Source organism: Chinchilla lanigera, unplaced genomic scaffold, assembly GCF_000276665.1.
Source record: "Chinchilla lanigera isolate Chin_1 unplaced genomic scaffold, ChiLan1.0 scaffold00114, whole genome shotgun sequence".
NCBI lineage: Eukaryota > Metazoa > Chordata > Mammalia > Rodentia > Chinchillidae > Chinchilla > Chinchilla lanigera.
In genome coordinates this window covers 2,896,005-2,922,915 of record NW_004955515.1, presented here as the reverse complement: position 1 = coordinate 2,922,915, position 26,911 = coordinate 2,896,005, and the positions used below count along the sequence as shown (strand labels likewise).

The 26,911-nt window shown below is 39.0% G+C and overlaps 1 protein-coding gene across 1 annotated transcript in view; it reads right to left on the bottom strand.

The window, feature by feature from the left end:
* The window catches only part of Shc3 (SHC (Src homology 2 domain containing) transforming protein 3), a gene marked incomplete in the record, with an annotated part of 157,497 nt that overhangs the window by 93,552 nt on the left and 37,034 nt on the right, over positions 1 to 26,911 (bottom strand). Inside the window, 1 exon segment of the mRNA XM_005408881.2 lies at positions 74 to 144. Within this exon segment, the coding sequence (XP_005408938.2) occupies positions 74 to 144 (71 nt within the window).

Below are 26,911 nucleotides of genomic sequence, written 5' to 3'. Positions count from 1 at the left end.
TCCAGCACCTGAAGGCAGAAGTATGTACACTGTGAGCCTCTAAGATCAGGAGCCTGCTTCCAAGAGGGCTTACCTGGTGATTTGTGTCCTTGTACTGAAGTCAAGAGACCTCATTGAGCGCAGAACTTCAATGCACCCCAAGTACTGCAAGGGGAAGAAACGTAGATCATGATAAGCCTGAGAACCGAGATGAGAGATGGTTCCTAACTACAACAAGGGCATTTGGGAAGCAACACATGCTTCTCAAATCGCATCTTAACTCTAAATTCCATGGTGTGGCTTTGTGCTGTTTCTACTAAAGCAGTAGCTTGCATCTATAAGAAAATAAAGATAGACCCCGCATAGGAACCTAATAACCTCAGTGAATGTAAACATATGTCATAAACATGAGATAAGACTAATGATAGCAACAAGAATGAAAAGGAGGAAAAGGGATTTACAGGAGGAAAGCGGGAGAGGAAGCTGATAAAAAAAAGAATCAAGCTATATTATATACCTGTCCCCACTCCTAAAGGTAACTGTAAATTGCATGTATGGAAAACACGCACTAATAAAAAAAAAGTAAAAAGAAAATAACTGAGTGCTTATGTACCACACTTGACTTTTATAAAACCTCTTAATATTGTCATTTTATTTAGATATACATTTTTCAAAACTTTTAGTAAGGTATATTTTATATAGCAAAAATTGTAAACATTTAACTCAATGTTACTTAAATATATATTTACAGTGACACCATGATCTCAACCCCAACATCTTATTTCCAGTTATTTACAAAGCTTCTAGAGGTTTATCAGTGTCTAAAGAATAAGAACACTATATGCCTAATATTAAATGTAATTACCTAACAGATATATTTTGGGGTCTTTGAATAAAGTATAGACAACTTTGGTTTACCAGAAAGCCCTCTTCTGCATTATTTACCATCAATTTTCAGAAGTTCAAGTTTATGCATCTCAGTGTGTAGCTAAATTTTGATCAGCTTCACACATGAAGCTGCAATTGTGGACATATGCATGTGACTAAAATTAGGGATAAAAAACTAGACGCAGTATATAAAGCCCTGGGAGAGTTTGAAAGTGCAACATTTTGGAAAAATGCCTTTAAATGTAATTTAGTGAACAAACCCTATGGCATGGCACAGAAATGATTGTACTTCAACTGCACACTACTGCACCACCACCAATATCTCAGAGTTATTTGAACCCCACTGTGAGGATTCCACAACTAATACAACAGAGGGGGTGTAACTCACAGTATGACTGACACTACAGTTACATAACTGTAACTACCACACGACAAGTCCCTGTGGTCAGTAGGACAGTTATGTAATAACACCACCATCAAAGTCACAGAATTACACAAATACCACATACATGTTTCAGAGCTGTGTGAAACCATGAGCAGTATGACAGAGTTGCATGACTACACAGTTGACTCCATGGGGTTATGTGAATGCAACACACACTAATGCCCCAGAATTACAGGAATACCACTACAATCATTGTAGAGTAACATTAATACCATGACCAACATCACAGAATTGTGAGAATAACACAAAATACAATGGTGCTGAATCACATGAACATTACCACCCACCACAGCAGAATTGCGTAAATATCGTGACAGAGTTATATGGAAACTATAAACAATAATACAGGGTTATGCAGATGCCATCACCGCCACCACCAGTTATATGAATACCTTCTCCACCACGGGTGTATAGTTACATGAATGGCACAACCAAAGTCTCACTGTTATGCAAATACCACAGCTATTATTGCAATGTTATATGGAAACTATGCCAATGTCACAGAAATATATGAAAACTACCCACCATAAATGCATGTTTATGAGAACAACATGACCAAAATCATAATGTTTTAAGAATACAACTACTAGAAACATCATAGATTTATAGGAGTAGAATACCATCAATAACTTATAACTTCTGAGAGGTATGTGAATATCACAACCACTGCTACAGGTTGTGAGAATCTCACCACCAGTATTACAGAGTTGTGTGGACAGACTGTGTAAACATCACAACCACTGTCACTAAGATAAGTGAAGACCACACACAACATTTCTGAGTTATGGGATTACCACATCTAACACAATCACAGAATTATGTGACTACTGCCACTGTGGTATAGTTAAGAAAGCACACCACCAATATAATTATTCTAATTCAACTACTCACAACACTGAGGTATACATTAACACCATTAGAACCACAGAGTTGTGCAAACACTACTGTCATCACTGCTGCAGTTTTGTTAACTCCGCAACTGTCAATGTAGCCAAGTTATGCAAGTATTTTGACCAAGTTACACACAAATACCACCACCACTACCACACAATGTTAATGCCATGCCACTAGCCTTGCAGAGTTATAAAAATACCATAGCCAAGTTGCAGACTTCTATGTCTAATACCACCATAACCATCACAACGTGCATTAATAGCACAACTAACGTTTCAAAATAGTGCTGATAGCATGAGAAAATATAGCCGCATTATGTGAGCAAATGGTGAATAGCATGCAAATTAACTTCTACCAACACTGCAGGGTTGTGTGACTTCACAACTATGGTCACATGACTGCTTCAGAGTCATATCTACTGCTCTCATGGCCTTACCTCAATACCATAAAGAATCTCACAGAGTTATGTGAATAGCACCAGTAGCACCATAGAGTGCATTAAAGCAACCACTTTAGCTGCAAAGTAATGTGTATACTAATAACACCAGTGCTTCAGAGCTGTGTATATACCGTGGCTGATGACTCCAAGTTATTTTAATACCACTTCCATCATCTTCACAGTTATGTGAATACCACAATGTCACTGAATTACATGACTACTGCCAATAACATTACAGTGTCACATGAACACCAGTGCCAATGTCACAGATTTATAGCAATACAACTCCCATTGTCATAGTTATGGGAATACAACCATCACACAATTATCTAGCTGTGACCAGTGTCACAAGCTTATAGGAACATCACCATAAACAGCACAGAAATACTTAAATTCCACAACCAATGCAATAGTGTAGGGTAAGTACTACAGTCAATGTCACAGTTATGTGACTATCACCAGCAAAGCCATCACAGAATTATGTACCACTGACCACAACATTGTAGAATTGCACATGTCCACTGTCACGGAAGTATGTGAATCCCACCAGCCTGTGTGAAGAATCAAATGAACAACAACAAAGTCACCATTTTGTGTAAATTATACCACCACCATGTTGCACAACTGTGTCAGTTCTGCACAGGTATTACAGAGTTATGTGGATACCATAACAAACTGCAAGGATGTCACCAGCATCGTGGCGTTATGTGAACATAACCAACATCACAGGACCATGTGAACAGCACCAGCACCCATATTGTAGACTTACATGAATACAACTGTCACAGAGTATATGAACATGATGAGCAACAGGGTTATATGAATGCCACAACCTCCAGTGTCACCATCTGAAAATTATGTGAATTCTTCCACCAGTGTCACAAGGCAATGGTTATCAGCTGGATCTGAAATGTTCCCCCACAGGTTCATATGTTGAAAGCTTGGTTCCCAATGCAGCAAACTTCAGAGGTACAACTAGCAGAAAGTGGCTGGCTCATGAAGGCTGTGACCTCATTAATCAATAGATTAATCCATTTGTGGTTTTATAACTTGGTGATATAACTGGGAAGAGGTGGAGACTTTAGGAGACTTTAGGAGACTTTAGGAGACAGGGCCTAGTTGGGGCAAGTATGTCACTGGGGGTGTACCCTGCAAGGGTCTATCTTGCTCCAGCCTCTCTCTCTGTCTCTCTGTCTCTCTCTGTCTCTCTGTCTCTGTCTCTGTCTCTGTCTCTCTGTCTATCTCTCTGTCTCTCTCTCTTTCTCTTTTCCTGGATGCCACAGTGTGAGCAGCTTTCCTCCACCATGCGTTCCCACCATAAGATCGCTTCCCTGGGGCCAGCCAACCAAGGGCAGAAACCTGTGAAACTGTAAGCAAAAATAAACCTTTCCTTTTCTAAGTTGATTTTTTCAGGTTATTTGTCACAGCAATAGAAAACTAATGCAGTGATCTGAATAGCACTAACAACATTGCAGGATTATGTGGATACCATTATGAAACACAATTATGTGAAAACTACAAACACCGGTTGTTTTTTTACCACAAGTATCAGCACAAAATTATGTAAATACCATTATTACCATCATAGCATTAAGTGAATGTTACCATCACATTCATGAAGTGATGTGTGCAACAACTGCAGCGTTATTCACACTCCGGAGGTGTGTGATGGCTATCCCCACCACCATGGTAGAATTCCAATCACACCAGCTGTTTTATACCATTTCTTACTGCTGTCATAAAGTGACTGGGGTTGGATAACTTGTAAAGAAGAGAAATAGTTATGAAGGCCAGAAGCTTATTGGTTCAGCCTTTTGTAAAGTCTCCCTTGGATAGATCAACACATGGTAGAGGGCATCACTGTGGGAACACATGTGAAAGACTGGGCTCATGATCTGAGGACATGTCCCCAAATGACCTAATAACCTCCCACTAGGCTTCAACTCTTAAAGGTCCTAGCAGCTCTTAACATATCACATAGGGGACCAGGCTTCCAGCGCATGAACACTTGGAGGACACACACCAGCACCAGTGTCACAGAGCTCCATAGTAAGTACAGTAGGATTAGGTGAATAACAATCAACACTTCAGAGTGATGTAAATATGACCACAGTCAGCATTGCAGAGCTGGGTGGGTATATCCTGTGCCTCTTTCACAGGTTATGTTAAGGTCACAGTCAGTGTTACAGATTGGTCTGGGTACCTTCATGCACATTGCAGAGTTACATGGTCACCACCACTACAATCCTAGAATTATGGAAATCACACCACCTCTACTTTTACAGCGTTATGCACACACCAGGACTAACCTCTCAGAGTTACACGATTACGAACACCACATTTGCAGTGTGTGAATACCACCACCACTCTCACAGAGGCAAATTACCCTTCCAAAGGTGCATAGCAATTTGCCCTCTCATCCTCTATACTGTTTATGCAAGAGTTGCGATCTCCAACCTTCACGTCCCTGTACAACAATCTTTTTATTAATGGATATGTAAGATCATAAAAATTGCACACATTAATTGGGCAATATGTAATGTTTTAATACATATCCACTGTGTAATGTTTACATCAGGTTAAGCATATCTGTCTCTTCAAATGTGTATTATTTCCTTGGGGTGGTAGCTTCAAACTCCTTTCTTTTTGATATCTATAGAGCCTTATCGTTATCTTGCAGTTGCCCTCCTGTGCGGTGGCACCCCAAAGCTTCTTGTTTCTCTCTGTAACTTGGCATTCACCGGGCAACCACTTCCCATCCCTCCATCACCCTACTATGCCCAGGCTCTGGTGACCATGATTTTACCTTCAGTTGTTGAGATCAACATTTGTTTTATTCCACATATGATTGAGATGCTGTAGTAGCACCTTTCTGTGCTCGGCTTATTTCATTTAACACAATGATCTCCAGTTCCATCTCTGTTGTTGAAATGGTAAGATTTCATGAAGACCATTCTGTATGCACCATATTTTTTTATCCATTCTTAATGGGCACTCCAGTAGCCTCAGTCTTCTAAAACTTTGCCAATGATGGGCAACAGCCTCTTGTTTTAATTTGCATTTCCCTTATATCTAATATGGTTATTTTTCTTAATGTGATATTTTTCTTACTTGTTCTCATTACTTGTTTAACAGCTATTTGAATTTCTTTTTCTGCTAACTGCTCATGTCTTTGTATAGTTTTCTATTAGGCTCTTCCTTTTTCTTATAGATTAATGGCATATTAATCTCTTATTGAATCATTTTTTGAGTGTCCTGTCTTGCTTAAGAAATTTTCTTGACCCCAGGTTTACTTAAACATTTATTATTTATTTACACATGTATTCATTTAAATGTTCTGTTTAATGTTATCATTTAGTAGTCTATTTGGAATGCATTTGTCTACATACGAGACAGCATGAGCTGAAAGGTTCAGCCTCCACATGGACTGTGATTTACACCAGCTCCACTTGTTTAATAGTTCACTCATTCCCTCCTGAATCAATAAGCCATCTGTGTAGAATACCAAGTTCCTACTTCTGTGTGGATCTTTACCTGAACTCTATTCTGCTATAATTCAATGGTCAATTCCTGTCTCCTGTATGCATCATTCCTTAAGAACTTTAAGATCATTTTTGAATAAAATCTATTTGGCTTCTGACTGAAATATATTTTATATTTCTTTCTTCCATGAATTTAAGGGCATTTTGTTAAGGTTTGGTTGCTACTGGGAATTAGAGTCTGAAGTTTACCTGACTTTTACTAGCAAAAAGTAAATAATTGATTTTGAGTATAAACAGAAAACTCAATCAATGGGCTCCAGAGTTAGACAAAACTAAAGAACCATGAAAACTGGACAGAGAGCCCAGAAAAACTCCCAGTTCCACAGATAATGAAACACAAAAGAAATGTAAAGTCCTGGTGCTTCTTTTCAGAGCTCCCAGAAGAAAAGTAAAGAAAAAAAAATATGATCTACTTATGAGCACATGGTAGCTTAATTTCAGGACAAAAGGATCAATAAAGAAACTTTGAAATACATTCCATTATCCCACAGCTATGATTGTACTGAATGGGAAAAAAGCCAAAGATTATCTTTCTAAGATCTGGGACAAGGTAAGAGTGAGCACTTCACCACTCTTACTGATTATAGTACTGGAAGTCCTAGCCAGAGCAACCTCACACAGAAATACAGGACAACCAAACGGAAAAGAGGAAATCAAATGAGCACTGTTCTCAGAGGATTTAGTCATATACATGGAAAACCACAAGCCTACACACACACACACACACACACACACACACACACAACTAAAATTTATATCATTGTCAAAATTTAGGAAAGTTTCAGGATACAAAATCAATATGCAAAAATAGCATTTCAATATACCGATAGCAAAGTGCATGAAAAAAATCAATAGTGCAGTCTCATTTAAAATAGCTACCCAAAAAATGTGGTTTTTTTATAAAATGAAGTACTACTCTGTCATAAAGGAGGATATGCTCAAGATGTTTCTAGGTAAATGGATGCACCTTAAACCCATACTCTTAAGTGAAATACATCGGACACACATGTGTACATACCACATTATTTCTCTGCTGTGAAAAATCAAAAGTGTATAATAGGGCAGAGCCAGGCATGGTGGTACACACCTGTAATCCCAGCACTCAGGAGGCTGAGGCAGGAGGATAGCCAAAAGTTCGAGGCCAGCCTGGGCTATATAATGAGTTCAAGGCCAACCTAAATTACATAGTGAGACCCTGTCTCAAAAACAAACAACAAAAACAAAATGTGTAATAGGTACTGTGAAATAGGAAGAAAATGTTCAAATGAGGAAAGGAACAAGGAAGAGTGGAGAGAAAAGGAAAGAAAGGAAAAGTTGAAAAAAAAGAGCGAAAAGAAGGAAAACATGAAAACAAAGCTTTTGTAAATGGGGAGGGGAAGAGGGGTTGAAGGGAAGTTAGAGGAATGGGAAAAAATGGTTATGATGGTAAATTTAATTTTAGATTTTTATCACAATAAAAAGGGCTGAAAAAGAAAAATAAATAAATAAAATAGCTATTAAAAAAAAAACCCAAATTTTTTTTTTTTTTTTTTTTTTTGGTTTTTTCTCTGGTACCGGGAACCGAACTCACGACCTTACGCTTGCCAGGCAGGCGCTTTGCCGCTGAGCTAAGTCCCCAGCCCCAAAAAACCCCAAATTCCAAGGAATTAAATTTAGCCCAAAAGGTGAAAGAGAGCTCTACAATGAAAAGTATGTTTAAGAAGGACATTGAAAAGGACACTAAAATGGAAGGTTCTGCATTGTTTGTGAAATAGAAGAATATATATTGTGAAAATGTCCATGCCACCCACAGCAGCTTACAGACTCAATACAATCCTCATGTAATGACTGATACATTGTGTCAACTTGAGAAGCTTAGAAGTTTAACTAAGTGACTCAGGAGGGTGCCAGGGTCCTCACTTTGTAAACGTCCTTGTCCAGTGCAGGAGGAGGGCATGGAGATGGTGGGCCTGCTTACAATATAAGGGACAAAGAAAGGCTTGTTCTTCCCACCTTTGCTCTTGTTGCTTTTGCTGTCTTCTGCTACCTTGACTGTTGTCCCTGTGCCATGCCACTCTGCCTTGGAGCCAGCTGACTGTAGACTGAAACCTCCGCAAACTGTGAGCTAAACCAATCTTTCCTTCCTTAATTTTGGATGTTCAGTATTTTGTCTCAGCAACAAGAGAAAAGTAACCAAGACACCTCACCAAAATGCCAATGACATTCTTCACAAAAATAGGAAAAAAAAATCCTAAAATAGCCAAGCAAACTTCAGCAAAAAGAACAAGGCTGAATGCATCACACTACCTGACTTCAAAATATTCAACAAAGCTACAACAATCAAAACAGCATGGTATTGGCATAAAAATAGACACATAGACCAAAGGAATTGAAGAGAGTATATGGAAGTAAACCCATACATATACAGCCAACCAATCTTCAACAAAGGTGCTTAGAACAAACATTGAGAAGGATAGTCTGCTCAATAAATGGTGCTGGAAAAATTATATACACATGCTAAAGAGATAAAATAGAGCTCCACTTATCACTACATACAAAAATAAACTCAAGATTATAGATCACATGTGAGGCCTCAAACTACAAAGCTACTATAAGAAAACATAGATAAAATATTTCATGACATCAGTTTGGGCAAGGTTTTTTTGAATATGATATTTAAGTCCAGGAAATAAAAGCAGAAATACATAAATGGAATTACACCAAATTAAAAAGCTTCTGCACAGAAGATGAAATAATCAATAGAATGAAAACATTGCCTACAAAATGTATAAACCATACTTCTAATAAAGGTTTAGGGTCCAGAAAATAGAGCAACTCAAGCAACTCAGGAGTAAGGACTAAATAAATAATTGATTCAAAAATAAGCAGTAGACCCAGACAGAAATTTATCAAAACTAAAAGCCAACAAGTATATGAAAAACTGTTCCACATCACTTACCATCAGGAAAATGCAAATAAAAATCACAGTGAGTTATAATTTTATCTGATTTAGAAGAGCTATTATCAAAAATAATGGAAAATAACTGACAGGGATGTGGATAGAAGGGAACGTTCACACACCATTGGTGGGAATGTAAATGAGTACAGCTATTAGTATGGAGAGTTCTCTGAAAATTAAAAAAAAGACTACCATATGATCTAGCAATCTCTCTCCATGGATATAACCAAAGGAAATTCAGTCATTATGCCACAGAGATATGTGCACTTCCATGTTCATTACGTCAGTGTTCACAAGAACTAACAAATGGAATCAACCCAAATGACCAGAAGCTGATGAATGAATAGGAAAATGTGGCATGTACACATAAGAAATATTACATGGCCATAAAAACAATGACATCCTGCCATTTGTAGCAACATAGATGGAACTGGTGGACACTATTAAGTGAAATAAGGCAGGCACACAAAGACAATACCACATGACCTCACTCAAGTGCAATTCAAGAATGTTAATGCTGGGGCTGGGGATTTAGCTCAGCGGCAAAAGCGCTTGCCTGGCAAGTGCAAGGTCGTGAGTTCGGTTCCTGGTACCGGAGAAAAACCAAAAAAAAAAGAATGTTAATGCTGCAGAAGTCAGGACTAGAAAAGTAGTTATTGGAAGCAGGTGAGAATAATGGGGAGGGAGGGTTGGTGAAAGGCTGACCAATGGGTACTGTGCTCCAATAAGGGGAAATGAATTCTGGGGTTCTTTTGCCAGTAGTAGATAATGAATAATATTCTTTAAAAGCTAGAAGAAATAATTTTGAATCTTTTTACCACAAAGAAATGATAAATATTTGAAGAGATACATATACTTATCTTGATTTGAACATTACAAAATGTATATGCATCAAAGCATAGTATCTCATTAATACACAGAGTTTCTATGTCAATTTATAAATTTGTGTCAAAAAAATTTTAAAAATCAAAAAAATAAAAATTTCTGTGTCAATATAAACATTTTTTAAAGCACAGTGTGAGTGGGAAGAGACAAAAGCCAAATTACTTACAAAAGAATAAAACTTACAGTAACACTAAAGGTTTCTTTCAGCATCAAACACATAAAGATAAACATCATCAAAAGTTTGAAGGCGAGAACTACAGATCCTAGAATCTTATTTTCATCCAACTAGCATTCAAGTGGGAGGCAAAGCGAGGACTTTGGCAAGTGAGCCACCCACAGATACTCTCTGAAAGAAATATTCCAGAAACACGATGACTCCAACAAAGAGAAGGATGTGGGCAACAAGAAACCATGATGAGAAAAGAATCAACACGTCTTCAGGTACAACTTGTGCTTTCATACTTCTGCATAACTGCTATATTTTTTTACCATGATCAGGAACTAAAATTGCAGACGATGTCAACATGGATGGTAGGAAACAATACAAACACATACAAAGATATAAAGGGAAGCCATTCAAAAGACTATTGTGTTTTATGGAGTTGAATCTGGGCTGATTAATCCAAGGTAGCAGTAGAAAAATATATATACATATGCATGTGTATATATATGCATGTGTGTGTATATATATATATATATATATGCATGTGTATATACATGCATGTGTATATATATGAAAAACTATAAACCATTGCAAAGAAATATGAACAGAATAGTCAACTTCCAAACCACTAGACCCAGACAGTGGAGAACAAAAAGGAGAAACAAACAAAAATAGCCCTTTGGAAAAATAAGACATAAAAATAGAAAATGCACAAACAAAAGGCAAAAGAAATATAAATATCTTTAATAGATCCAAACACCTCAGCAATCATAAGCTCATGAATGGGTCAAACCTGCCAATTAAAGGTCAAAGCCTTGGGCCAGGGCTATAGCTCAGCAGCACATGCACCTGCCTGGCAAGTGCAAGGTCCTGAGTCTGATTCCCGGTACCAAAAAAAAAAAAAAAAAAAAAAGTAAAAGTCTTTCACACTGGTTAAAAATATATAGTGCTAAATAAAGTCACAAAGAAAATAAAATATACTCTGATACAGGAATAAATTAGGGAAAATAGTTCATTTACAATAGCAAAAAAGAAAAAGCTGAAGTAAATAAATGTGTAAGACCATGATGAAGAAAATGTTAATGAATGATGAAAAAAGTACAAGAAAATCTACTTACTCTGTTTTGTGTTGTTATAACAAAGCACCCAATGCTGGGTAAGGTATAAAGGAAAAAGGTTTACTTTGTTCATGATTATGATAGTTGGAGAATCCAAACAGCGTGGCACCAGGGCTCTGGTGAGCTGGCTGCATTGCAAGATGAGCAGGCAGCTGGAAGGGGAGCTGCCTACATGCAGAGGGGCTAAGGTGTAGGTGGCCACTCCTAAAAACTCACTCAGCAAAATCAGCCTTAGTTCCTTCTAATGACCTGGTTAACCTCCCACTTGGTCTCCACTTCTGAAGGTTCCACCCCCTCAACACCACCATGCTGGGACCTATCACCTGCATGTATGGAAAGATATACTGTGCTTCCTATATTGGAAGATTTCACATGAAAACACACTAACACCGTCTCCATCTCACACCCAGTTAATCTACAGTTTTACTGTGATAATGAAGTCCCAACAGGACTTTTCCCCAACACTGGGAAAATTAATGCTGAAGTTTTACAGAATGACATATCCTTTAAAACACAAATTTCTGAAGAAGATAAAAATAAAAAAAGAATGGGTGAAAACTGTGTGGTAGTGACATGGGAGTGGGAGAGAAGAGGGCCCAGAAGAAAAGTATACATAGGAGTAGGGATCACGGACACAAAGATGAGCCAGTCAATCAACGCGGTGATGTGATTAGGAAAAGCATGTCTGGACACAGCTCAGCCACACGTCTCACGTATGGTTCTATGGGTGTGTGCTATACACACTATGGTGCAGGAATCACACAGCCTGTTCAACACAGCCAGCTTACCCCATACCAGCAAAAATAGCTGAAAAGGGTAAAAGAGCTAAAGCTAAAAATTACAATGGTAAAAGCATTACAAGAAAATAGAGAATATTTTTATTATAAGACTGACAACTGAAGGTCATAGGTGAACTTATGAAAATCACTAACTTTTGTAGGGCAAACAAATGACATAAATAACATGAAAAAATTAAGCATAAGACTGACAAAATGCAATAAATTTAGCAGAAAAATTAATATCCAGGATATTCAAAGAGTTTGTATGAGTCATTAAGTAAGTCTGTCAGCTCAACAGGAAAAAGGGGGTCTAAATGCAGAAGGAAATTTGCAGAAGAATAAAGACAACTGGCCAACATATGTTCATACAGACAGAGAAAATTAACCAAAGGACATGCAATTTTTTACTCAGCAGAACAGCCAGATCTGGTGAGGACGAAGGAAATGAACTCTATTACATATCCTTGGAACAAATGTAATTTGATGAGAAACTTTTAAAAAACTATTTGGAACTATCCAAAGATGTGAAAATATGTTTGGCCTTTGATCAATTAATTGAATATATCATATTGTATGTGCAAAGGTGTTATTCTATCCAATGTGTCAGTTCCCGTGAACAAGGTGCCCGCGGATGATAAGGAAAAGAAAGAGAGACAAGCAAAACAAGAGAGGCAAAAGTCTGGGATCAGTGGGCTTACAGCCTCTTGGACTGCAGCATCGAATACCAATTTCAGTCAGCTTTTATTGAGCGAGAACCTAGGGCATAGCTAGTACTAATGGACGGATAGCAAATGTTTTAGCAAGGATAATCAAAGGATTATCCTTTTCCACATGTAATCCAAGACACACCTATAATCCCAGTACTCAAGAGGCTGAGACAGGAGGATTGTAAACTCAAGGTTAAACAAATTATTGTGTCCTTAATGCATTCTAATCAAAGAATGTCCTTCTCCATATAAAGGTATACATCACTTAGTGGTCTGTACAGAGTAAAATTTTAAATTCCCTCCTCAGATGTTTATTGATAAATATATGTTGAACACAAACTATGAGTCCTAATGCAGCCACTTTTAAAATAATTCAGTTAGAGTCTTCAAGCAATGCTATCAAATCCTCCACATCCTCCTGGTTAGAGCAAATCACAGTCAGTCCAGATTCAACAGGAGGAATAACCAAGAGCATAAATGTGAGGAGAGATGGTTTACTCACTCTGCCCTGGGGACATGCAGGCAAAGAGAGAGATGGAGCAGGTGTTGTTAAGTCTGGGATGGGGAAAGGGGAAATAAGAATAAGAGGGGAATTTACTTGTGAATACTTGTGATTAAACATTTTATAACAAGAATTACTCATTTACTTCTCGCACAATTTCAAAACAATGAAAAACTAAAAATATTTTCCACCAAAAGAAAAGACTATGCTTTATAAATTAGACCTCCATTCATGACCAAAACAATAACCAGTGGATATCTGGTGACCCGAATTATAAGGAATCTAACACCTCCCACCTTGATGGCCATCTTAGGGGTCATCTCATTCTGAGGATACCAAGGAGGAGTGAGGTGGAGGCAGGAAGGGCAGCCACCCCCTTCCTCAGATATGTCTCAGTTGGATCAATTTGCTGATGATCATCACTGAGGCTCGGTCACTGGGTGACACTCTGTTGATCTCAGTAACTGTCAGGGATACAGGATGATCACAATTAGACCAGTGAATCACATGTTTTCCAGTGCTTCTGAAACTGCCTGTAGCATCTACTAAGAGGGACAAAGTCAAACCCGTTCCTGAGAGCTACCCAGCATGCCAACCTCCTACTCCTCAGCCACTACACCTTTCTGAGCAAAGAAAATCCTGAGAATTTACAAATACTTAACCATGAGGATTTCCACCCTCTGTTACCCTGAGAGACATCTGCAGATATTCATTTGGAATTAGGAGGTGTCAAGCAGGACTGCTATTTGCAAACATGGCTCATAAGAGGTAATGTCATAGATGCTAGACTTGAAGAAAGATCTATATAACTTGAACATATTTTAGCACTAGAAAACTGAGTGATTTGCCTTCTAGGCTTCTGTTATTGGGAGAAAGGTGTCTCTTAAAGGACTTTGAAATAACAATAATATCAGCATTTGTCTTCTAATTGCATGTAAAATTCTCCTACGTTTCTTATGTCACTGATTAATAAAAGTGTATGTGTTCCTGTGAGGACAGCCTGATAGCGAGAATGGAATCAGCCTCATATTGCCCTCTATAAACTTAAAGTCTACCTTGCACATCTACATGAATTTGCTACTCAGGCCTATGGGACTTTACTGCCATACCTATGAAAACTGTAAGAACTGCAGAGAAGAAAGAAACTGTAGAACAGCAAAGAAGGTGTGCCAAGCCGGGCTTAAAGAGAAACTATAGAAGAATCAGAGAGGGGAAATGTGCAGCACCAGGCCTGTTAAGCCCCAGGTCTGTCTGATGGTATCCAAGTGTGGTCCCAGAGCCAGGAGCATCAGCAGTACCCAGGAGCTTGATAGAAACGTAAATCTCAAACATCTTTCAAGGTCTCCAGGGGATTCTAATGTTTACTCAAGTTGGAGATGTGTGTGTGTAGCTGGAGACCAATCTAAATCTCTAAGCTTTTTCTATATGATCAGTGTCACATTCAGGCTACAGGAGTTCAAGTCTTGGACTTCTCCTGGAGCCATGCTGAAGAACCAGAACTGGGATCATGATCAACCAGACCATACTCCACCCCAACTCCTTCAAAGCTGGTCCTGCTCTTTGCTTAATGGGCCAGTGTGATTTTCTTCATCTGAGGTATGACCCTGCAGCTCCTCAAACTGAGGTCCTGCTTTATTTTCTCTTACTTTCAAATTCTGCCTAGCAAATCAGACTGTGGCTTTCCTTGTCACACCCTGAAGTGCTTTTCTGTGACAAACTGTGGTCTCTTCTTTGGGGGACTTCCTCGGATCCTTGAATATGATGGCTTTTTGGCTTCTTTTGTCACACAATAAACCCTAAACACACAACTGCCAGTTAGCACATCAAAACCCCTCAAATCTTAGAAAATTGATGGTCCAGTGGTGGTAGATGGACTTTGTAAAAACTCAAATTCATGATATTAAAAAATAATAATTCCAATCCAGTTTCTGAAAGCTTTCATTGAGAAATAGATGGGGTATGAGGAAACAGTCCTGTTATTAAAAATAATAACTTAAGGGCACAGAATAAAATTAGCTTTCTGAATGGGAAACATTAAAAGCAAAAACATGTAGGGGTGGAGACAGTTCCTGCAACAGAAAGAAGAATGTCACTGATAGAATAAAAAGCGCTAGCTTGCTGAAGAATTCAAAGAAATAATGGAAGTGTGTAGGCAAGAAATAAGAGCCATCAGAAAAAGAGCTGTAATTTACAAAGACCCTAAAAAAAAAAAAAAAAACTCAATTCATCAGGGCAAAAGGAAAATAAATGAGAAATGTTGTTCCTTCCACACAGAAGAAAAGAGCAGTAACTGCCAATAGCACCAGACAAAAGCCATTATTTTATGTTAAAGAAAGGTCCACATCCAGACGTTTCTCTGCAACTATGAGTTGGAACAGGCTGCAAATGCTTGGAGGGGCAGCAAGCCACAGAAGAGCTGGGAAGATGAGTCATAGCCATATCACAGTCTGCAGAAGCTGAGGGCTCTCGCAGCACCCAGGAAAGCCATGAGCTGCCATCTTAAAGGTCTACAGGGACCTGGGGGACATGGGCCAGTTGTGGCCATGAGTGACCTGATGGCAGATCTGTCCTCCTAACCAGGAGTCTGGGAGGGAGCAGAGCGTGAGACATCGATGGAGGCAAAAATGCACAAGAATTCTCTAGCACCTGGAGTTAGGACTTCTGAGCTGTTTCCATAGCTCAGCTATTGTAAATTGTGCCACAATAAACACGGCTATGCAGCTGTCACTTTAATTCTCTTAGGACTATACTGAAGAGTGGTATAGCTGGAGCAAATCATATCACTATGTTTAGTTTTATTCTATTTGTTTTTTGAGGAAGCTTCATATTGATTGCCATAGTAATCATACCAGTTTACGTTCACACCAACAGTGTAGAAGGGTCCCACCCTGTCCCTGCTCCCCCTATACTCCAGCATCCTGGCCAGGGACCACTCCTTGTTTTTATATTCTCGGTAACAGTCATCCTGACTGCAGTGAGATGAATCTCAGTGTAGGTTTGATTTGCCTTTCCTTAATGACTAGAGATGTCGAACTTTATCTGTATACTTATTGGTCATTTGTACTTCTTTTTCAGAAGGGCCTATTCAATTCATTTGCCCATTTATTGATTAGGTTCTTTGATGTTTTTAGTGTTATGTTTTGGGGGGTTCTTTATATATTTTAAATATTATTCTCTGCTGCAAGAGTAGCTTGCAAAGATTCTCACCTGTTCTGAAGGCTGTCACTTCATTCTGTTAATTATTTCCTGTGCTGTGCAGACACTTTTTAATCTGTTCTATTTGTTGATTCCTGCTATTATTTCCTATGTTATTGGAGTCCTATTCAAGAAATATTTGCCTGAGTCTATGTCTCAAAGTGCTTTCTCTATGCTTTCTTTTAGCTGTTTCAAAGTTTGGAGTCTTACATCTAGGTCATTGATCAAATTTGAGTTGATTTAGAACAGGGTGACAAAAAAAGATCCAGTTTCAATTTCTGCATATGGATATCTAGCTTTCCTTGTACCGCTGTAAAAAAAATGTACAATGTATATTGTTGGCTATTTTGTCAAGAATGGCTGTGATTATGTGGGTTTGTTTCTGTGTCCTCTATTCTATTCCACTGGTCTACTGCTGTTTTTATTCCACTACCATGCTGGTTTATTACTATTACTTTGTAGTATATTTTGAAATTGGATAACGTGATGCTTTCAGTATTGCTTTTTTAAACTCAGGATTGCTTTGCTATTCTGTTCCTTTTATCCCACCCCCAAAGCTTTTGATTTATGAAATCTGTGGGGGCCTAATGCTGACAATCTGGTCAGAGGACACTGGCTTTGGGAACCAGTGCCTTTGAGAGCTGAAATGCTGAACTTGGAATGTTGCTAAAGGTACTCAGGTTCCAACCCAAAACACCTCATATCAGAATTATTTTTGTACTAAGGATTAAACCCAGGGCTTCACACTGAGCTACATCACCACGCCTTTTTCTTTTTTATCTTGAGACAAATTCTTGCTCAGTGGCTCAGATTGGCCTTGAACTTGTGGTCCTCCTGCCTCAGTCTCCTGATTAGCTGGGATTGCAGACAAGCACCACCATACTTGACTCTAACTCTTTACGTAAACTATCTGCTGACTGCGCTCTCTTTTTGTGGTAAAATTAAGGGAGTTTTTTTCTTGAACAGTTTATGAAAATATTTTAAATACATTTATTGGATTTCTAAATATAAAACCATTGATCTCCAAAACCCTAAAACTACACTTTCTGTATTTTCCTAAGTTTGTGAGTACTGATTTGTTTGGTAATTTTTAAATGCACGTAATGAACCTCCTTTGTCTCAGTGAAGAAGGATGATGAGTTCTAGTGCAGAAATGAGGAGGACCCACTCTGCAGCTGTGGGGTGCCCCCCACCCTGGCAAGGCTGTCTTCTTTCCCAGGAGCAAGAATCATCCTGAATTACAAGTAGATTTCATGAACCAGAGGCAACAACCAGGGGGTTATGGTTGGGAAAACATTTTTTTCTGTTTAAAAAATAAATAAAGATTTTGCATGATGCTGGCAACTTGCATGCACACAGCAGCCTCCCCTTTCTGTTTAAATTCCTAGGAGTATAAAAGGGTTATAAAGGCTAAGTGAACCCCTATCTGCAGAGGAAGGCAGAAGTAGGGGCACGTGGCATCCCTGAAAGACAGGAAACCAATCAGAACAGGGCTGAGGAGCGAAATCACAAGCACTGGGCATGCAACAGAAGCCTAGCCCAAAATCCCAGACAGTATCAGGAAGACCCAAAGATAAAGTTGCCAAGAGAAAGCTCTGAGCTGACCAAGCCCATCCTGGTTCCCAAACCAGCTATTTATAGGGAGTAGAAGGTTAATCACAATGATTTGGGTTAGTTGAGACTATATCCCCAAACACACATGTGCCACACAAGGTGGAAGGTGGGCAAAGGCCATGGGGAATGTCCCCAACAGCACAAATAGGTGGTGAGACAGGATGGATAAAAGAAAAACAAAAGAGACATAGAAGGTAGATCCAGACATTCTAACACCATCAAATATGAAATGCAGAAGGAAGAATATATAGGAGGGTAAAGGAAAGAACTGTTCCGAAACTGCAAACCCAAATCCTCATTTGAAAATCCTGATTTGCACCAAATGCTGAACAAAGTTAAAAGAATAAATGAACAGAAATTTGTCATGTCTTAGTACAATGTCATAACAACAGTCATAATGAGAGAATTATAAATGGTCCAGGGATGTGGGGAAGCATTAGATTATTTAAGAAAGAATGCAACACAACTACTGTGTATGTACTTAATGGCATTCAGTTGCACACAAAATAGTTTGAATTGTAAATTTTGTTATGTATACTTACCACAATTTTTTAAATATATGTTAAGTTTTAAAAATAAGGAATGAGTAATGGACAACAGATTTCTCATCAACACATTCAGACCCGAAAAACAGGAGGCAACATCTTTTAAATCCTGAGGGAAATAATTTTTGAACCTACACTTCAACATCCCCCAAAACTATACTACAGCGTTGAGAGAAAGGTAGAGGACATTTTCAGATAGGCATAGGTCAGAAAGTTTATCATGAAGAAACTTTCTCTGAAAGAATTACTGGAGCTGTGCTCATGTAAGAATTCATATAAGTCTAAAAACAAAAAGGAAGAAAGTGAGATAAGAAAGAAAGGAAAGAGAAAATGAGCAAGAAGAAAAAGAAGGAAGGAGGGGCTGGGAATTTAGCTCAGTAGCAAAGCGCCTGCCTGGCAAGGTACTGGAAGAAAAATGAAAAACAAAAAAAACAACAAAAAAAAAAAAAGAAAGAAAAGGAAGGAAGGAAAGAAGGGAGGGAGGGAGGTTGGTTGGTGAGGTGGATGAATAATCAGTAAAATTGATTACATCTCAGTGTTGTGGCTATGTTTTAATTTGAAGTGGCAAATATACAAATGAAAAGTAGTCAGCCTCACAGTAATCAGGCCAATACACATTAAAAACACCAGCACACATTATACGCCCACCAGGATGGTAAACTGGAAAGCACAGCATCAAGTGTGGGTGAGGATGTGGAGCAACATGGACTCTCATTCACTGCAGGTAGGAGGATAAGCTGGGGAAAACACTTTGGGAAACTGTTTGGCATTGTCGTCCAAAGTGGAACATGGGGATGCCTTATGACCCAGTAATTCCACTCCAAGAGAAATGAACCCATATGGCCACTAAAAGAAGTCTACAAAAACATTCACAGCCACACAAATTATCACAGCTTCAAACTGGAAAAGAAGCAAATATCTACCAAGAAGGTATTAATAAGTAGATTGGGGTGTATTCTATAATATAATACCATACAGCAATGTGAATGGAAGAGCCTTAGAAACATGTACTGGCTTATCTCTGAAAGCAGCAAGGGAGGCCTGTGGTAGTCAGCTCTTGATCACTGTACCTCAGATAATCAACTTAGAAAAAAAGTTTACTTTGGCTCACAGTTTTAGAAGTTCCAGTCCATGGCAAGTTAGCCAAGTGCTTTAGAACGTGTGACCAGGTAGTATATCACGGTGGGGAGTGCATGGGGGAACAAAGAACTCATCTCACAGCCAGGACAAAAAAGAGAGTAAGAGGAAAGGTCTGTGGTCCTACAGTCCCCTTCAAGGACACATCCCCAGTGACCTAATTTCCTGCTACTAGTCCCCACCTCTTAAAAGTTTCACCATCTTCAATAACGCCTGTCTGGAGACCAAGCTTTTAACGCATGGGTCATTGGGGGGACAGTCCAGGTCCAATCAATAGAAGAACCTCAACTACTTGTCATTTGCTCAGCAGATGCTGATTGAGCCCCACTCTGTGCCAGACACCAGCTTAACCCTGGGTAGGATGATCGAGAGCAAGATGAGCCAGGCTCTTATTGAAAACCCAATCTGGTCAGGAAAGTAGGTCACGGAGCAGAATGAGTAATCAGCCTAGCCTGTACCTACCATTTACACTTCTTGTGCCAACTGCCCGCCCATACTCCTGCCAAACCAAATCTGTCATCCCCTTCCTGTCCCTTCACACATCCTGCTTCTGCATATGTGATTCCTCCTGCCTGAAATCCCTTTTCTTGCCTCCCTCCTCCTTCTCTTTCTTTCTGCACTTGTCTCAGATTGCTTTCTATGATCCCTAATGATCCACATGCAGTGTCCCACTGAAAACAAAGGCCTTCTCGCTCCTTGAGTAATAACCTTCCTTACCAGGCAAAAGAACCCCCTGTGTTCTATTAACATCGATCCCTTTGCCTGTTTGTGTGATGCCTTTTTCAATTTTTTTTAACATGCCATAATGCTTGGCACACAAAATGTAAGAAAGTCGTGCTGCCAACCCTCAAAATAGAGAAAGCTTAAACCTTTAAGGCTCTCTGGCACTGCCACCTTTTCCTTCCCTTCCCATACCCTGACACCTCAGCTCAGCTCCAAATGTTGAACCAGGGCCCTGCACCCTCTCCCCTGACACTCAGCACAGTCTCCAGCTCCCATTCACACATTCTGTCCCTCAGAATCTGCAGAACTGTGCCTCTATTCCTCTGCCCATTCCTAAGGCCTTGTACACAATGGATACCAAAAAATGTTTTTTGAACACATTCCCTAAGGGCTAATGAAGTTATAAAGACAATTTTGAAAACTCCCCAGTAAGCAGAGTTAGAAAGCTTATAGTATTTCACCATGTAGGAATCTCATGAATCATAATTCCCATTAACTTTTTTTTTTTTTTTTTTTGGTTTTTCTCCGGTACCGGAAACCGAACTCACCACCTTGCGCTTGCCAGGCAGGCACTTTTGCCGCTGAGCTAAATCCCCAGCCCCCCCATTAACTTTTTATCAGACTTATTAACACCAGTTTGTATTGGTTTGTGATATGTAAAGTACTTGAATATTCTCTATGTTTCCCTGAAATTATTCTGGGACTTAGACAAGACATATCACTGTTAAATAAATAGGCTTTTCCCTCGCTATGTCCATCCAGCTGAATACTGGAGGGTGCATGTTGTAGGTAAAGAACAATGAGGAAAAAGAGGAATGATCTTAGCAAAGGAAAAAATGGGTAAAAGGTGCTTTCTATTTGTAATTTTCTGTGAATCTATAATTATTTGAAAGTAAAGCATTACAAAGTTTGAGCTGGGAACATACTGTAGTGGTAGAAGCACTTGCCTAGCATGTGGGAGGCCCTGGGTCCAAACCCCAAGCACTACAAAAGAAATAAAAAGGAAAATAAATGTAGCCCATAGGATTGTTGATAAAAGGTTCAACATTTTCTCTCAGTTTACTCATGTACCTATTTTTCCCATCTAGTAGAGTATCCTGAAAATGTAGATAGGTAACATTCACTTAGAGGTTCAGGGACATATCCTAAAAAAATAAAAAAGTTGACGTTTTGCAAATCAAATCATAGCTTAGCATTTCCCAGTGATAAACTATAATATTCAGATGAATGCATATGTGTGACATAATTATTTAATCGCTAAGTGTAAACATTAGCTGCCATGGGCACTTTCAGCTAAGTCCACCACAGTGATAGCAATGGACATCTATTAAAGGTTTCTATGTGCCAAGGGTTCAGAAAAAAGTGAAGAAGAAAAAGCTACTGATTTTACTCGTTCTGTCTTCTGTTCTTTTTTAAGTATAAGCCTTTCCATGAAAAGCATATGTCACTTCCCCTGAGCTGGCAAATGATAACACTCGAATTTACATATATTCTTATATTCTGCCTTAAAGTAAGATTAAGAGTGAACTCTAGAGTCATGTAGCCCTAAAGACTCACTTTACGGCTATCTGTGTGACCTTTAGCAAGTCACTTGAGCTTGAGTTTGTTTCCTCATCTGTAGAATGGGCTACAGTAAGGTTGTACAAGAGTGCATGGGTTTTAGACAATTGCTTTTGCTCTGTGCATAATCAAAGCAAGTCCTATTTATGTCTATTCTAGACATCACCTGTTCATCCACAACATGTTGTGATATTTCCAATTTGGGGTGTTTTGGGGGGGGTTTTGTTTTGTTTTGCTACTGTCTGAATTATTTGTCTCCCTGCAAAATCCATCTGTTGAAATCTAATACTAGTAGCATTAGAAGGAGGGGCATCTGGGAGGTGATGTCATGAGGAATGAGCCCTCACAAATGGGATTACTGCCCACATAAGAGAGGCCAAAGAGTTCACTTATCCTTCCCCAAAGTGAAGACATAGTGAGAAGGTGTCATCTATGAGGAACATCCCTTCCCAGAGACCAGATCTCCTGGTGCCTTGATCATGAACTTCCCAACCTACAAAACTGTGGGCAGTAAACTTCCATTGTTTATAAATTGGTATCACAGGTATCATGATAGCAGCCCAAAGCAGACTGAGACACTTCACAAAACTTGTACCAATTTACACATCCATTTGTGGTATGAGGCTCATTGTCCCCATCTTTGCCAATTCTGCAGACTCTGCTTATTGGAAGTTGATTTTTATTTTTTTATTTATATGAATGTCAAATTTTTAACCATGTTCATATTTTATTTCTTCAGAAATAACATTTATGACCAAGGGTGTCACTCAGTGGTGGATGCCTGCCCACCATTGTGCAAGACTCTAAAGCTGATGCTGAGCACTGTCAAAAAAGTGGGAAGAGGATGAAGGGAAGAGGAACAGAGGTCAACAGTAAGGAGGATCAAAAGGAAAAGGGAAGAAGATGAACAGGAGGAGGAGGGAGATGAAGAGGGTGAAAAAGGAAAAGGAAGAAAAGGGAAGGAAAGGAGATTTAATGTTAATGACCAACTTCCTTTACCCAATCTAAGAAAATAATGAGTGATGCAAGGAAAAAGTGCATGATCCTCCCCACTTCTACCCAAGACCTGTTCAAATATATCCATGATTCCTAGAGTGTCTTTTCCTCTCCTCTTTGTCTAGTTAATTGTTACTTACCTTCAGACCTAAGGTCCTTGATGAGATCAAGTCCCCACTTGCCCCTGGTTTGTTTTATTTAACAACAGTTCCTTTGCATTGTTTGCAATTATTTTAAGACATGCTATGCTTTGAATGTGTCCTCCAAAAGTTCCTGAGTTGAATATATAATCCCTGAACTTGCTCAATGAAGGTATCTTGTAGTAAGGTCTTTGAGAGATCACTAGGGTTAGGTGAAGTCCTGAAGGTAGGGTCTCCATGAAGACACTAGTGGCTTCCTAACAAAAGGAAGAGAAACCAGGTATGCCAGTGAATTCCTCTAATAGCAGCATGTGAGAAGCTGTAATAGCAGGATTGCAAGTTCAAGTCCTCTCTATAAAACTTAGCAAGACCCTGTGTCAAAATAAAAAGGGCTAGGTCTAGGGATGTAGCTCAGTATGAAGGTCCTGGGTTCCATTCTCAGTACCACACAAAAGAAAATAATAAACTAAAACTAAATATATAAAAAGAAAAGAAGAACAAGACAAAGCTATGTTTGCACCCTTACCTCTCACCAAGTGATGCCCTCTTTCATATTAAAAAGCAGCAGGAAGCCCCTCAGTCTTAGACTCCTCACCTCCAGGCCAGTGAGAAAGAAATTTCTTTTCAAATTTCCTAATCTTGGGTATTTTGTTGTAGCAACACAAAACAAAGTATACATCACAAATGATAAAAATTCACTTTTAAAGTATGATTCAGGATGGAAGCACCAAGATGGCAGAGTGGTAAGCAACAGAGTAAGAGCCTCTCTGAGTGTTGCCATCCAGATGCTGGAATATAGCAAGGTAAGAAGGCAAGGTGGAGGGAAGTAGGTCCCCTGGACCCAGGAAGGATCTGAAGCATGAAATGAAGCCCACAGAGACAGTAAAGAGAGAAACTTCAAAGAAGAAGAAGGAGGCTTCTAGTGGCACCTTCTCCCTGAGAGAGGACTCACTATGAGAGAAGAGTGGTTCAAACCTGCAGCAAACAGTGGCTGCTGGTGACCTCACAGGCCTCCAGGGAGAAAAAAAAGCAGTGGAAAGGAGCAGTGGATGAGAAGGACTGTACTAGCTGGCAGTGAGTGCTGAGGGCTCAGTCATCCTGAGAGAGACAGAAATTGGCCAGGAGCCATCTTGGAAAGGGGTCGGCTGAGCTCAGAACACACAGTGGCTGTCGGCTCTGTCTAGTTACTCTCAGCTGGGCTCAGGCCCATGAAAGATGTGCTGACAGCTGCAGACCAAATGAGTCTGGTCTCAGACAGAAGGTGCAGACTCACTGAGATTATTATCCACTGCGCTGCTAAAAAGTTACTGCTGGTTTGCTGGGATAAATCAACACAGATCAGGATTTTGTCTCCACATGTTGTCTACCAGTAACAGCAGAGATAAATCTGGAGTTTTTTTTCTCTCTCTCTCTCTTGTTTGTTTGTTGCTGTTGTTGTGGTTTTATTTTTGGTTTTTTGTTTTGGTTTTTTTCTCCTTCATTGTTTGATCTTGTTTTTATGTGAGTGTGAATGTGGTTTGTAGCCTCTTTGTGGTTGCTGTTCTGTTCTATTCTTTTTATATCTTCCTTCTCTCTTTTCCTCCAGTCTTCTGTACCAGTTTCCCAAAGCTACCATGATCCCCCTCTGTCTTCCAGCCTTACTTCTAATCTCTTCCTCTTCTACCTGTCTATTTTTCCCCTAACCTCTTTTAAATTTTAACCCCAGAGGGTAAAAGTGACATATTAAGAACTTATATACTGCATATAATTTTCTGGCCTATTTTAGATTTTGTTATATAAACATAAATCTAGTTCACATGGTTAAAGTGGCAAATTAATAGTTACCTCAGTTTGTCATTTTCTAGGCTATGATTGATACTACTGTTATTGCTGATGGAGGCACTTTAGTCAAAAGTGACATAGTTTTTCTAAACATCTATTCTTCCCGGTATTCCAAGCCTGAGACTGACTAAAGGTCATAGAAAATACTGTGACACAGTGCTGAAGAACCAGGACCTGGGCCAATCAGGTAGCAACTTCTCATCCCCCAAAAACTGAAGATGTAGGATTTTACAACAGACTAAAAACTCATCCTCACCTTGATGTATGTTACACCTGGAAGATGTCTTGGAGCAGTAGTCATTTCCTAAGGCTTCTAAATACTAGCAATAAAGCAACCCACCATAGGCAGTTTACAAGCATCACCCCAGGAATTAAACTAAAAAAGAAAAGAAAATTAGAAGACACTTAAACAAGATGCAATCCCAGACATCCAGTTCACCAAAGGCAAACACAGAGAGCAATGAGGTGGAACAATTTGAAAGCCACTCATCAGACCTCTCTGAAAAGGTAACAACAAAGCAATTGAATGAGGCAACAAATCAGATAACTGCAGAGAGGGTGTCCACAATGAAAACCATGCTTAGTGACCCTAAAGCAGATACAGGAAAAAAAAAAAAAATAGAAGACTTCAAGAAAATTATGGAGGCAATGAATGTTCACCACAGGAAAGGTATGGAATCCATAAGGCAAATTCAAACACATATCCAGGAGAAAAAAATTCCACTGAAAGTGTCTGCAGCAGAGTAAACCAATGTGAGGACAAGATGTCAGATATAAAATCAGGCTTGTGGTTAGCGATCATTAAAAGAAAGATTTCTTAAAAATAGCAAAGGACCATGAGAAATCAAGCCAGCATCTGTTACATGATGCAAAGAAGAATAATTTAAGTGTGATTAGAGTCAGTAAAAGAGCAGAAGATAGCACAAATGATATTTTAAAAAAAACTGTTCATAGACATCATGGCAAAAAATTTCTCTTGTAGAAAAAAAAATTTGACGTACATTAAGTGAGATATATAAAACTTCAATTAGTGAGGATCAAAAAATATCTACAGCCAGGCATATCATAATCAATATTCCAGTAATTCAACACACGATAGAATCTTAAAAGCTGTTAAGGAAAAGAAACAAATCACCTATGAAGGAAAGCCCATCAGAATCACAGCTGACTTCTTAGCACAAACCTTCAGGTCTAGTAGAGCTTGAAGTGAAGGATTTCACGTTCTAAAAGAAAACAACCCAGACTGACTCCTCAAAACTATCTTTCAAAACTGATGGAGAAATAAAATATTTCCATTACAAAGAACACCTGAGGAAATTTATGACCACTAACCCAGCACTTCAAAATATTTCAAAGGATATTCTAGAAAGAGATAACAAGGACTACAACTCCATGAGCCCCAACAGATGGAATCCACCAGGCAAAGCAAACAATTAAACAAAGGGAGAGGAAAATAGAGGAGCAGCCAACAATAGGAAAATAACATGACAAGGACAAGTCAGTTATAACCATCAATGTTAATGGTTTCAATTCACCAATGAAAAGACATAGACTGGCAGAGTAGATCAAGAAGCAAGATTCAACAATATGTTGCATTTCGAATGTTGTTCTTGAAATTGTGGTCAGATTTTTCTCTGTCTAGAATATCTTTTGGTACTCCTTGTAATGCCAGCTTGGCACTCATGAAGTTCTTCTATTGTTCTTTGTCGTGAAAATATTTTATTTCTTCATTGAATGTGAGGGATAGTTTGGCAGGGTATATCAGTCTTGGTTAGAAGCTGTTTTGTCTCAGGACCTGTAATACTTCTCTCCAAGCTCTTCTTGAATGGATGGTTTGAGAAGTCTGCCATGATTCTGATGGGCTTTCCTTTATAGGTAATCTGTTTCTTTTCTCCAGCAGC